Genomic DNA, 14,021 nt, shown 5'->3' with positions numbered 1-14,021 from the left:
ATGTATTGTTAGTGATCAGACTCAGCAGTTCAGCATCCAGCAGCCCCCAGGGAAAAGTTCTTATAAAATTACCAGTGGCTGATGGGTAAATTATATGAAATCACCAGGGTCCTATTAATCTAAAGTGGCTTCAAAAGAAGAATGATGGAGTTGTAGACCTGGATTTCCATTTTTACCCAATGAAGAGAGCCATCTAATAAAAGTAAATGATTCCTATGAAGTGCTAAAATAAAAGTAGTGGTGAAATAACCTTATAACATGTTGTTTATAAAACTGATTACAGATTTTGGTCATCATTCTGTTGTAAGATGTCCTGCTGTAGCAATTATCATTTAAAATATCTGAGGCACTGCCTGTTGGTCTCCTCATGCCAGAGGTATTTTTCATTTCTCAAGGACATACTGAGAGCTCAATTCCCAACATGTGAAAAAAGGTCATTTATAGAGAATTGTTGCTGCTACTAAATAGCAGGCCCATTAATACCTCCTGCTGTTTGTCAGATCGGACATTTTTTGCCCCATGATTTATATCAAAGTATCATTAAACTGAAGTTATCAACATAAAAAAGAAAGATGAAGTAAGAAATGTAGAAAACCTTTTACACTATTTCCTCTTAATCTGAGCACTGTTTATTACTTAGCTCACTAATGAGAAATTGTTTTTCCTGGTGGAAAAAGTAATCTCAGAAAGAGTAGATAAAAAGGGTCTAGTTTCATTAAGTTATTTTGTATGAGCCTGAAATAATTAATTCTGAAATAATCTGTTGGCAATGCCTCTTGAATTGTGGAAAGGATGAGAAGTGCCACTTTATAATTTATTTTCTATTCAACCATACGTATCTATAATATTTAAGCAATAATTCAATGAGAAACTACCTCTAAAATCTGAGTATAATTCTGCCCTTTGGATTATTATAAACAACTTTATAAAATGAAAACTACTTGGAATCTGGCCCTAAGATCTTACGAAATCTTTTTCTCTTTTAGTATGCTTTCTATGGCAGTATTGAAAATGTTACAGGTAAAGTCAATTAAAGCAGTAGCTCATGATACATTGGTCTCAAATTTATACACACAAAGCTTTTTTTTTTTTTCCTTTTTTCTTTTATTTTCTTATTTTTAAGTTATTTTCACAATACTACTATTTATTACATAACATGCAGAATATTGATTTCTGACTGGATATTTCATACAAGTTTTGCACTTAGGAGTTTCAGACCATTGTGCAATGAAGGTCTTATGCAGACTTGTATACCCCATTGAAAATGATTTCTAAATTGAATGAACCCAAATTTTTGAAACTGATGAAATGTCTTCAAAAAGCCCATGACTGGGGTTATAGATCACTAGGCATTATTCACATTGAAATCAGCAGAGCAGAAAATTGCTGATTTCAGTTTTAGACTAGATAATGACAAAGAGTTAAAACAGGAAACCAAAGAGGAGTGTTACACTCTAAAGGTTCTTGTAGGGCATGAATTAGGTGCCTCATATTGGGTCTAACTCTCATCCTCTGTCCTGGGGTCACCCTCCTGATGCATGGTTGTAGTAAATTGTGTAAGAGGTGAGCACACAGAGCCCTCTGCTAAGGGCAGAAGCCAATGTCTGTTCTAGCAGGAGGAGTTACAGATCTGCCTCTGACATGCAGCCAAAGGAGACATATTTCCCTTAACCCAGTGGTTATTAAATTAATATAGTAAATTTTTTGTAATAGTTAGTAAATTCACATCTAATCTACATATCTCATGTTCTGTGGAAATTTCCTATTTATCAGAAGTAAGCTGGTGCTTTCAGCTCCTCTGAACATCCTTTGGCACAGGACTTTACAAGCCTGGAAAATGATAGAAGAATAAATATAGTCTTCTGACTTGTTAGCATGCATTTAGAGGCTGAGAAATAATCAAGGTTCTAGGCTTTACTCTTAATTTTCTTTAAAATCCAATTCTTTAAAATCCAGTTAATGTTTACTGTAAAAAACAAATAGAATTAGAACTGAGATTTCATTCATCTCCCTGTTGAATCAAGTATCAGGTTTACGCCTGCATGATTTCTTTTGATTTTTTGACTGCTCTGAAACTGTTCAACTCCTTGAATTTCTCATGCTTAGTTCATTAATTTTTGGGTATGTATTCTTATCTGTGCAACCTCTCAGGCTTCAAACATGATACTATTGTTTGTATTTCCACAGAATTTGTGATTTGCATTGAGAATGAGGACCTGTTATGCAAGGCTCAATACAGCCACATGCTACAGTGTGTTATCCACAGAAATTACAAAATTAATTAATATCTTATTTCTATTTGCTACTTCACAGCATATGCAACTATGATCAAGCTATTTGAAATATGTTGTGTTGGTGTAGACTGAATACCTTACTAGAAAGTAAGCACTTGCACTGGCAAAAAGCCAGATAAGAGACTGATAGCAGGGTTTGGCATACAGTACAGAGTAACAATAATTTGCTTGTTAGTAATTGGAAATATATTCTCATGCATGACATTTACCTTACCTGATATGTCATTGATGAATATGTAAACCTTAACATCCATATGTACCCATTCTATATCTGTAAAATTGAAATAACTCACATTCTTCTCATAAGACAGCAATGAAATAAAGTCACTTATAACCAGAGAAAATTTATCTTTATATGGGGCAAAAGAATGTCCATGATATATTAAGAATTGTCTCTTCAAACCTAGTTTTGAATATAAATATCCAAATCTCATTGAGAGAGTGAGAGGCCGTGAACACAAATAGATAGCAACTGCATACCTACTATTTAATGGACATTGTCCATTACACACACTGACAGCAGCAGCAAATGTAATCATTAAGTTACAGGTTGGATCATAATTCACGATTGGGAAAATTTTATCTTTCTGATTTATTTTTCTTTTAAAGAATTTTTCTGTTAAAATTCTGTCTTTAAATAATCAAACTCATGAAAGGAAGGAAGCAAAACAACAGGACAGATAGATATTTTTCCAAAACCTGTGAAATTTTAGCTATAATTCTTTTTCATTCTGTCAAAGCCTATCTTCTATCTGACTTTCACTTTAAAAAACTGACTTGAATGTCCAACTGTTTTTCCATAAAGTCTCATTATAATGACAAGTATTTAATGATAACAGAGCTTAACTTTATGACATTAATAAACAGTTAAATAGTAGTGGAATTATTCCAGTCTAGTTAAAGCATATACAGTTGTTTCAGTCTGTAGGTTTTTTTTCACTCATAAGATTCCACTGGGAATAGTTTGTAAAGAGGGGCTTTTGAGAGGGTATACCTATTCACAAAAAATAAGAGGATAAGAGGTGAATTTTTGCATGCAGTGGGAGACAAAAATAGGTAAGATAAGTATGTCTATTAATATCTTGCATTCACCCATTCCATTTAAAACAAATGCAATAAAACCACCATCCCTCACAAAACACAACTTCCCATGCTTTTTATTGGAATTAGAGCACTCTAGGTGAAAACTATTACAGTAGTATTTAAGACTAGAATAAAAACTGTGGGCTTGATTCATGCTGAAGTGGATTTATGCAGGTCCCTTGTGACATATAAAGTTCATAGTTGTTAAATTCCACTACTGAATATCCTGCAGTACATATGACTAATCTTGTGTAGGTATGTCAGAGAAGTGCTTTTAAACCTTCTTGTTACCATCACTACAGAATATTCACCAAGACACCTCTGGCTTAGGAAGACTATTAATGGGGTGAGGTTGCTCATAACAATGTTACAGTGAATCATCACATGCTGCACAAAACTCCCATCTTTCCATCCTCCCTTCTTTCCTTTCTCCTCTTTTGTAAAATTCCCTTCTTTCCTTCCAGTGAAAGTAATGATGGACAGATTCCTCTACCCTGTATTAAGGGACAAGCAGATATTCAAGTTCATTCACAGGTACACATTTGCTCCTGTGATGCCATATGCATGTTCTATCGACCTAGATATCTTATCTATTTGCCTTCCTAACTTTGTATTTGAGTGATCAGTGTGTGTTGGGAAGACAGCCCTTCTTGACAAAAATAATTTAAAAATTTTGCTAAATATTCTGGTACAGGCAGTGCATGAGAACAAAGCTAAAGAAAACAGCTGCACTATTACCTAACTATGACTTTAATTATTTTTTATGTTCCAAGATTTTAATTTTTCATGTGATGGTTGCAGATTATTTTAGTCAAAGTGTGAAAACAGTAAAAAAACTCCAGCTTTGTTCTCAAGCAGTTTATCTATTACATTCAAAATCTTTTAAAAACAAAAATGAACATAATATACATTTATGTATGATCCTATTGCTAATCCAGTTAACTATTTAACAATCAAAAAGTCCAAAATAGCAGTAATACTTTTAAGGCCTTGTATGTGAACAGGCTAGGGTCTACCCCTTTTACCTGGCCTTACTCTCATCCTTTCAGTATGTCTTTGGGATCTGTGGACTTCATTATGCCTCATGAGCTGCAGGATGGAAAGGTTTTAATGGATTTGGAACATCAAAAGTCTCTTCAGGAGGAATAGGTCATTTATGAAGTGCATGTGAGATTTGTGTGCCAAGGTGGGGTGCATCTTTCCTCTCCAGTTTGATATGCTAGTATTTATTTTTAAATGCTTCCTTACCTCTGGCTGATGCTTCCTGGCTGATCCTAGATGAGGGATGAGCATAACCTTCACCATTCCCCCATGCTCAGATATGGGAACACTCTGGGTTTGCCAGACCCTTCCCATGGAGGCACTGGCACGGTCCAGGCTCAGGCAGGGGAGGAAACAGGCACTTGGACCTGAAATAGGAGCTGTAACCTGCCCAGCCCAGCTCTGGCCAAGGTGAGCCCAAGCCAGCCCTGAGATTGGTGCTGTGAGCTCAGGGAACAGCCTAAAGCCTTTTACTAGAAATGGCCAAAAAAAAAATAGAATTTATTGTGTTACAATTTTTGCCACAGAAAAAATGTTATTTGGTTTTGGGTTCTGGAGGTTTTTGTTTTGTTTTTTTTGCTCATCTGTTTTTATATCAAATATTTGCAAAGTCACATCTTACACTCTTGTAAAAAGTCCTATTAGAAAAAACATTCATCAACATGATAGTTTGTATTTAAATATATTTTAATGATGAGTTTCCTGGAATAGATGAACACATACTACTAAGCTGTTTTTCACATGGACCTAATTCAGTAAATTAACTGGTGGTCTGTTAGCCACACTCCACATTAGTGAAAGAACAACATTCCTTGAATTTAATTGCATCCCACTTTGCTAAAGCATTAGCATCTCTTTTTCTTAAAAGTTCTAAGTGCATTGTGTACTCATACATATATATATGGTAAAAGCTTTTTTCTTACCATTTTTTTGCATGCTGTTGAATATCACGAATCTAAAAGTGTGATTTACTGTGTAGAGAGATCTCTGCTTTTATGTCAATGCATAATATTTATTTTTAATGCTAATGCATCCTCTCTGAAAACATTACCAGTCCGTAATGACATCTTTCTTTTGGTTTAAAGCTGGGCATGCTTGCATGAGCTTAGAGGAAAAAGCTTTAGTATTCTTTTTTTCATTATTGTTGTTTTGTATTAAAAGGATAGAATATGAAATGCACAAAATGCTTTATAAAACTTTTAGGTAGTGCATTCATAAATTAAGCTGTAAAAGGTGTGACTTTTCTCATTGTGACCAAAATTATTACAGGAATTTGAGATCCAACTGAATGAACTCGCATAGAATGAAAAAGAAAAGCTGTATGTTTTTTCTATATGCTTCTGACTGATCATTGGATGTTTGGGTTTTGTTTTTAAACACCAAGCAGTGCTAAACTGAAATTTCAAAAATGTGCTAAATAATTCCTTATAGTCAGATGTGAAGGATATGCAAGTAATAATGGACTTCAAATTCTTTCTTTCTTTCTTTCTCTTTCTTTCTTTCTTTCTTTCTTTCTTTCTTTCTTTCTTTCTTTCTCTCTTTCTCTCTTTCTCTCTTTCTCTCTTTCTTTCTTCCTTTCTCTTTCTTTCTCTGCTGTGATTTGAAGCTCATGGCAGTTTATATTCATTTGGAAGAGGAATTCCATTGAATTGTGACAAACTGTGATACTTCTGTAGACCATACAAAGACTATGATGAGTTTAACAGACATTAGTTAATTTCTGTAATGTACCATATTAAGATAACAGAACTTAGACTGGATAGTTGACACATTTGAAAATGGATTAGAGTTGACATTTCATGGGGGCAGGCATCGTGCAAATGACAGAAAATTGAATGAGTTGGTCACTTAGCTTAAATATCTTTCTCCGCTTGCAAACTTTGTGTAGGTGTGTTTATTGTTTGTGTAAGTGTTTATGGTTGGCCAAGATTCCTATCATTGTAATCAACAAGAAAGGATAGGGGGTAGAAGTAAGAAAAGTAGACAGTGCTTTTCAGATCTTTCCTTTGGCTTAAGATCTAGCTCAGAATAATTAGCTTTCCTGGGTATTCCAAGATACATATCTGATCATTGGACTGTATGAGGAAATTCATTCTATTGTGGGTTAGATGTACAAAATGGATAAAGCATTAAAATTATGTGGGATGAGACTTACTGTCAGGGAACCTCTTTCTTCAAAGTCACCTGATCTAAAAAATTTAATCTGGTGCTCTGTTATTCCAGTGTGTACTGGAATAACAAGGATGTTTCAACATCTCTACCCTAGAAAGAAATTGTTTTTACCCTGGATATAAACAGTTCTTTCTTCAAAATTCACATTTAAAGACTGAGAATTTGTGCTTAGAATTTGTAGAATTATATATATATATATATAAATACTAGTTAGCTGTGAAAATTACTTGCCTGTTGTTTGTTACCTGAATTTTGTTAGTATTTTTCTGAAAACTAATTGAGTAAGGAAGTTCAAGAAAGAGGTAAGAGTAGCTAAAGAAAAGTTTGGCTTTTTTTTCAATAGGTTTATGCTAATAAACATCTAGATGCAGCATTAATAAAATTGTGAGACGTATGATTTAGAAACCAAAGCATAAGCAAATGTGCAATGAGAAACATCATTATGTTATCCCTGGTTCCACTGTTAAAAGTCACAATTTAGGGTGTTGTATTTTTATTAGTTACTAGTGTATATCCTTTACAAATATATTCAGCATGAAAATCTTGTCTATACATAATGGGAGTAGTCTTTTTCTTTCATGTCTTTCATACTGAAGAGGAAAATTGTATACATTATGAATATTCCTGATTCCTGGAAAACACAATGTTAGAAATCTACAGCACTTTTTACTCCTGTTGTTCTACAGGAATACATAAAAAATAATTTTGTGACTTGCTGTACATATCAGCCCAAACCAGCATAATGCAGTGACTCTCCACAATGCACTTCTTGCTTTACAAACTGTGTGAAGTCATGAGTAAATTTTCATATGATGAGTAATGATGCTGAGGAAATTCTAAAGAAAGATAATTGAAATTGTCAAGAGAGTTACCACACGGAAAAAAACAACCAACCAACCAACCCACCAAGAAACCCTGACAACAACAAAACAAAATCACTTTGAAATCGTATGCTGTTGATTTTCTTTGTATCAAACTATCAGGGTAAATAGAACTATATATATATATATATATATATATATATATATATACATACAAGAAAGATCATAGGTATGACATGTAGAAGGTACTTTGTCTTTTCTCTTCTAGAAATAAGAACTGTAAGTTTGTTTCTGCTCCCTTTTCATCAGAGTATTTAAGACTTTCATTTTAGAATTCTGTGGGGTGACTTCAAAGAAATGGATTTATAAGTTTCTAGCTAAGCATGTGCTTGTATCTTTGGTTTGATTACAGACAAAATTTCCAGCAATTTACCAGATTAAGATTTTGAAAAAGAAGATATTATATATAATCTTTATGAGAAAAGTAAATGAAAGCAAGAAATATCGTAATAATTGTGTTTGTGTGTGTGTGTGTGCTTTCTTTGCCAAACAATCTTTCTGTCTGTTCTGTATTAAATGCTTCTTAGGTGTCAGAAAATATTGTGGTCTGACTAAAATCTTCTGAAGATGAGGAATTGAGGTATTCTATATGAAATGAGGTATTCTATATGAATAAAGTAATTTTCTTTTTACCTTAAAGTACTTTTTTCTCAGCTTTAGTAACAATAATGATTCTCTTCACTGTGTGAATGAACACAGAACTTTTACAAGGACAGTCACATGGTTTTGTGAAGATGTCCTGCTGCTTCACTGCTCCACTATTGAACTCTGGGGACCTTTTTTAAGATACAACTGAGGAGATGTAAAGGATAACCTTAAGGATGTGTGCTCAACTATAGAAAATAAGTCCTTATGTCATTTACATAGTTTTGTGAATTTAAAATAAAATAAAAAGTACAAAAAATTATTTAAAAATATTTATTGAATTTTTGACATTTTCCTCTCTGCTTTTTGGTGAATAGAGTATGTTATTCATATTTTTATTCTGGAAGTGTTTGCTTTTAAATCAGTTACAAAAAAGAGAGTTTCAGGAGACTGCAGCTATGTCAGAATAAGTAGATGATGTAAAAGAGCTAGCATTTGGTTTTGCAACAGTTGTGGATCATGAAGGATGCTGCACTGTTCTCATAAATTTGTCTTTCCTTACTGTCAGGAGGACTGGCTATATGAACTTGCTGTTCAAAATTGGAATTATAAAATAAATTTGTTTCAAAAGTCTATATAGGTAGTAAAATGGTGTCTTCTTAACCAGGTAGATGTGAACATTTCATATCCTGAGGAAAAAAACCCAAACAACCAATCATGAGAGCTGTAGAGCTTTAGTCCCATCCACAAGACCTTTCATACTCCCTGTAAGGCATGCAAATAACACAGCAACCTTTTTTCTTTTTATCTCCCCTCTTAGGTTCTGTACCTGGTTATATTGCTTGGGTGCTACACACTGTGCTAACAGCTGAACAGTTCACATGGCTTCCAGCTAATCCTCGAGATCTTAGTGTTCACAAGCCCAAGTGAAAGTGAATGAAGATCTCCAAATTTGACTGGTGATTAAGTGCTAAGTATTTAATTATCAAGGGAATTATTATTTTTATGCTCCAAACTATCTAGTCTAATTTTGGAATGCTTCTCTGGCTGAATACATGCAAGTGACGTGGCACAAAATCTCTTCCCCTTCTAATATTATACCCAGGTAACAGCTCTTTCAAGTGCCGTGTTCAGAATGACAGGAAAAATATTTTCTCTCCAAAGTTTTCACTTAATTATTATGTTAATCTCTACAAAAAATTTCATAAAATAGACAACCATACAAAGATACCCATAAAAATTCAATATCAAGCTAGGACTACACTAGGGAAAACCTTTTAAGATGGACCTTTTAACAGGGATTTCTTATAGGAGTGTGTCTTGTGATTTCATTCCCAGCCTTTCATTATGCTGACATTAATGAATTTGCAGTACTGTAAATTTTGATAGAACAACAGCTTCCCTAGAATAAAAGTAATAAAGCACATCCCTGGCTTCCATTCCAGGTACTTTTTCATTATTAGGTAGCAGAGTGGAAGCACAGAATCCTCAGAATCACAGGAGATGCTCAGTTCTATCAAAAGTCAAAACTGGAGAGCCTCAGAAAATGCTAATGCATTTCAGAGATTATTGTTTCTTGGCTATGCTTCCTGAACATGGTGACAGCTATAGTGCTGATGCTTCCCATTCTCAAAAGTCTGTCAAACCCAATTAAAAACTGAATTCTGGTAATCCTTGTCCTTTTCAGTGGCAGCTTGCTGAGGAGATATTTATCTTACTTTCTACTTGCTCCAAATAATCCTTCTGTGTTTACATTCTGTTCCTCTTCCCATATGTAGACATGGATGTACATGAACACATTTCCTAGAACAAAGAAGACTACCTGCTTGCACTGCCATATGTGCCAATATTTCACTATGCTTACTTTTTAATGTAAAGTTAAAAAAATAAAACTTGTGATCATTTATTTTCCCTTGCTGTCCTCCTTCTAAAGATTACTTGTTTTTAAAATGTTTTCTGGCAATGCATTCATCTGTATGAGGATTTTTAAAATAAGATTTACGAGTCTATGTTATGATGTTATTTTCCAACTGTTATGATGTTCTTTTCTGAGTTTTCCAATTTCAGAAATTGGCTCCTCTACGGGGTAATTTGGAACACCACAGATAAACTCCTTCTCTGTATTGCCTTCTGGAGGAGACTGCAGAAGGAGAGTAGGAATCTTGGTCAATCATACTGAGCCTCAGATTAGTTACCTTTTTCAAAGGGATCATTGTCTTAATTTTGCTGGAATCAGTAGAATTTGGTAGTTTCATACTACATGGAAGAATTAAAACCTCATTAAGGAAATCTGTTGAGTTCCTTATACTTCAGTGGAATGTAAATTCCTAGGTGAAAACCATAATTTTATGTTTATTTTAACAAGATCTGAAAAACATAAGATCTTGAGAAAAGATTGTTACAGCATTCTTTGCTGTGACCATTAAGAATGCTTCTGAGTTCTTTGGCTTCTAGTACAAATCTAATGCATAGAATTACTTTTAAAATTACTAAATATTGCTTATATAGATTCACCAAAGGGAAAAATACCCAATACCTCCAATTTGGCTTTTTTTTTTTTTAATTATTGCTTTTGAGGAAGTTCTTGGAAAGAAAATACCTTGAGAGATAGAAAATACAAAGAAATTACTTTTAGCTCAAGAGGTTACTCTACCTTGAATAATTTGAAGCTGTGAAGGTGGTGGAAATAAAATGTATGCATATACACAAGAATTTCAAGTCTTTACTTGCAAAATGAGCTGCAACATGGAAGCTGAAGGAATATTTGAATGAGTAATGGCAGTTAGAAGTGTCTGAATTTTGTTATAAATTTAACACTAATGTTTATGGTGTGAAATGTTTCTACAGAGACATTTAATAGATCTAGTCCTTTGCCTGGAAATTCAGCACTTCAGTAGAAAACTCTTAATATACCAGAGTTAAGGTATTGCATAATTTGAGATAATATAACCAAGTTCAGTTTCAGGAAAAATGAGTATTCAGAGTGGAAACAGTAAGAATGTGGGACTAGATTCTCTCTGTTAATGTGGCTTGCCTACAATTCTGTGTTTTGTGGATAACGCAGAGAATGTTAACCGTGGTAACTCATGAGTATATGCATATTCCACACTTAGCTTATGCTTGTTATCAGCCTACATTTTAAGCACCCCACAAGAATTTTTCTTGAAATGTTAGAAAATGCAATTGAAATAGCTAATAGCAGAGCTAGAATGTAGATTTGTTTAAAACTGTTTATCACTTAGTAGCTTGTGAAGATGCTTTTTTATTAGTCTGTTATAAAAACTTAAGAAGATAGCCAAGATCTTATCAGGAAGGGAAAAAATGAGTTGCAATTCATCCAGTACAGTTCTTCTTTCTATACCAATTTTACTTACACATATAAAGTTGGCAGGTAAAATCTGGAGTTTTATTCCAAACAAACTTTGGGATACCATAATTTACTTGCTAATGATTGCAGCTAAGTTGGGAAAGAAATTATCTGGAAAATAGAAAAAGTCACTGGCAAACAATTTGTAAAATGGTATGGTGTTCTTGGTGAATGTTATGCCCCAGTCTTCTTGCTAGTTTTAGGGGAAGGTTGGTTGATTTATTCTGGGCTGTGCACAGAAGAAACAACAAAATTCTCAAGAGGTTCAAAAACACACTTCTTTAGAACATCATGCTAGCTTAGGCACTTGGCAAGTTTTAAAACAACACCCAGACAAAATAAGGCATTTCACAAAATTTAAGTTACCAAATTTATACTTTGCCAAGTTTAACTTATCCAAAGACCAATGCACTTACTAAGACATTGTAACTTTTTAGCCTTGCTTACAATATGTTTTGAGATGAAGATAAGAGAAGAAAGAGAGAGGAAAAGGATACATAAATGTAGTCACCAACCATGATCTAGCAATGAGATTTAACAGTTGCACTTTTAATGCCTGTTTGTCAAAGTGATTGTTGCAATCTTGATCCATCAGGGGTGGGAAAAGCCCATGAAACATAGAGTTCAATAGCTAGAGATCTAGATCTGGTTCCCAGAGAGAATATTTAAATTACATCTGAGAAATGCTCCCTTAAGAAGCCTTTTGATGTCCACTGTTAAGCAGATATAAAAGTCTAAGGTGAATGAGAGGAATTCCATTTATCACTAATGCCAAAAGTCTATCACGGTGCAGCCTATTTCATATATGTATGATTTGATTTGATTGCATGCCAAGATGTGCGAAAGAATTACTTTCTATGGGCAAAGGTAGGAATTACTTTTAAATTTAAGTTGAAAAATAGTTCAAATCTTTAAGGATTTTTTTTCTATGTTGTCAAGAAGTTTATGTTATTTTAAATTATGGCCAGAGAAACTTGGTCATTGAAAATTGGCACCACTAACCATTCCCATGGCTATGGAATTTTCTGTATTGTTTCCTGTGCACAGATTGGGTATTGGCAGAAATAGTAAGAAAAAAATCATGTTTAAATGTCTAATTTGTAGGCAATACCTATTGCACTATCACAGCTTAACGTTGGTATGTGACAAAATATGAGGTTAATTTAAACTTTTTTTTACAAGGGCAAGCTCAAACAATGAGGGTCTATCTGGTCTGGTTGAGCTGGAGGTCATTTTCCCCCTGCAGCCCTCACAGCACTGTGCTTTGCCCTGGTAGCTGGAAAGGAGCTGATAACCCTCCAGTGTTTTGGCTGCTGCTGGGCAGGGCTGGCACAGCACCATCTCCCCTTCCTCTCCTTTCCCATCAGGGGGCTGGCAGAGGGCAATAACCTGAGACACAAGCAGGCCAGCTGACCCAAATTAACCTAAGGGCTATTCCATGTCAGCTCAGGTAGGAAAGGTAAGGGAGGGAGGGGATAATTGTTATTTTATGTTTGCCTCTTGGAGTAACTGTGCCATGTGCTGAAGACCTGCTTCTCAGGAAGTGGATAAACTTCTCTCACTGATGGGAAGTAGAGGTTCAACTTTTTTTCTGTTTGTTTATGCATGTGCAAGCTTTTGTGCGTTTTTGCTTCTTATACATTTTCTGGATTTTTTTGCATATCTCAACCTACAAGTTGTTTTCCATCTTATTTTTTCCCCCCTGTCCTGCTGGGAAGGAGGAGTAATAGAGTGTCTTGGTGGGTACCTCCATCCAGCCAGGGTCAACCCACTAGAGAGAGCAAATATAAAACCTTGAAAAAACTTCACTCTAATCAAGGTTTAGCAGAAACTGTAAGTGAGAAGATTAAATAAGCAGATGAACCACTTTTGCAACATTTTCTTTTCCTTTGTAAGGGATATTACAGTAAGGAGTGAATTTAGGTTAAGCAGTAAATGGCAATCTGAACACAGGAGGAAAGGAGAAAATGTGAGGGCATAATCCTTTGCTTATTCTCAGCAACAAAGGTCAATATAACTAATTGTCTTTTCACAATTAGAAAGATATCTTCAGTTTACATTGATAAGTTTTAAAAGTATGAGTGTGAATTCATTAGCTCTTTTAAGACACCTAACTTTCTCATTCACAAGTCCTGAAAAAAGACTGACTATAAAGATGGATATTGATATAAAGTGAGAAAATACCATGATAAACATGGGAGAAAACAGCTGCAGATTCTCTGTCATGTAACTAGACCTGACTCTCAGGTTAAATTAAGTATTATCAAATATTCTGTTGTGGATTAGTCTCTAGACCTCAGGAAAACACTTGCCAAATGTCCTTGAGACAATCTTTGTTCAATTAGACCAACTGATTGGCTTTTCAAAAAGATCAGCATTGAAAGTGGGTCTCAGGAAGTCCTCTAGCTCTTCTACTGTGTTATTTCTCACATGATTTTTATGACAGCGCTTACAGCAAATACGTCACATGAGAAACCTTTATGAAAGGTTCTGGCACAGAGTACATTTGGAGACAAGAGTGTTTAGGGCCTCTGAGAAAAATATTAGTGCTTGGAAATAAACCCTTTAGCACAAGAATAGAGCTCTTGCCTAGGCTAA

At 34.5% G+C, this 14,021-nt stretch overlaps 1 protein-coding gene across 1 annotated transcript in view; it reads left to right on the top strand.

Moving 5' to 3' along the window:
* TAFA5 (TAFA chemokine like family member 5) overlaps positions 1-10,019 on the top strand; it is a 502,678-nt gene extending 492,659 nt beyond the window's left edge. Inside the window, exon 5 of the mRNA XM_071423849.1 lies at positions 8,877-10,019. Within this exon, the coding sequence (XP_071279950.1) occupies positions 8,877-8,921 (45 nt within the window). The 3' untranslated portion in view covers positions 8,922-10,019. The remainder of the gene's footprint in view (positions 1-8,876) is intronic.
* Positions 10,020-14,021: the final 4,002 nt, after the last annotated feature.

Source organism: Agelaius tricolor, unplaced genomic scaffold (assembly GCF_023055355.1).
Source record: "Agelaius tricolor isolate 1412-34295 unplaced genomic scaffold, bAgeTri1.0.p SCAF_3, whole genome shotgun sequence".
Lineage (NCBI taxonomy): Eukaryota > Metazoa > Chordata > Aves > Passeriformes > Icteridae > Agelaius > Agelaius tricolor.
The sequence above is the reverse complement of the archived record's forward strand: the minus strand, read 5'-3'. Positions and strand labels throughout refer to the sequence as shown.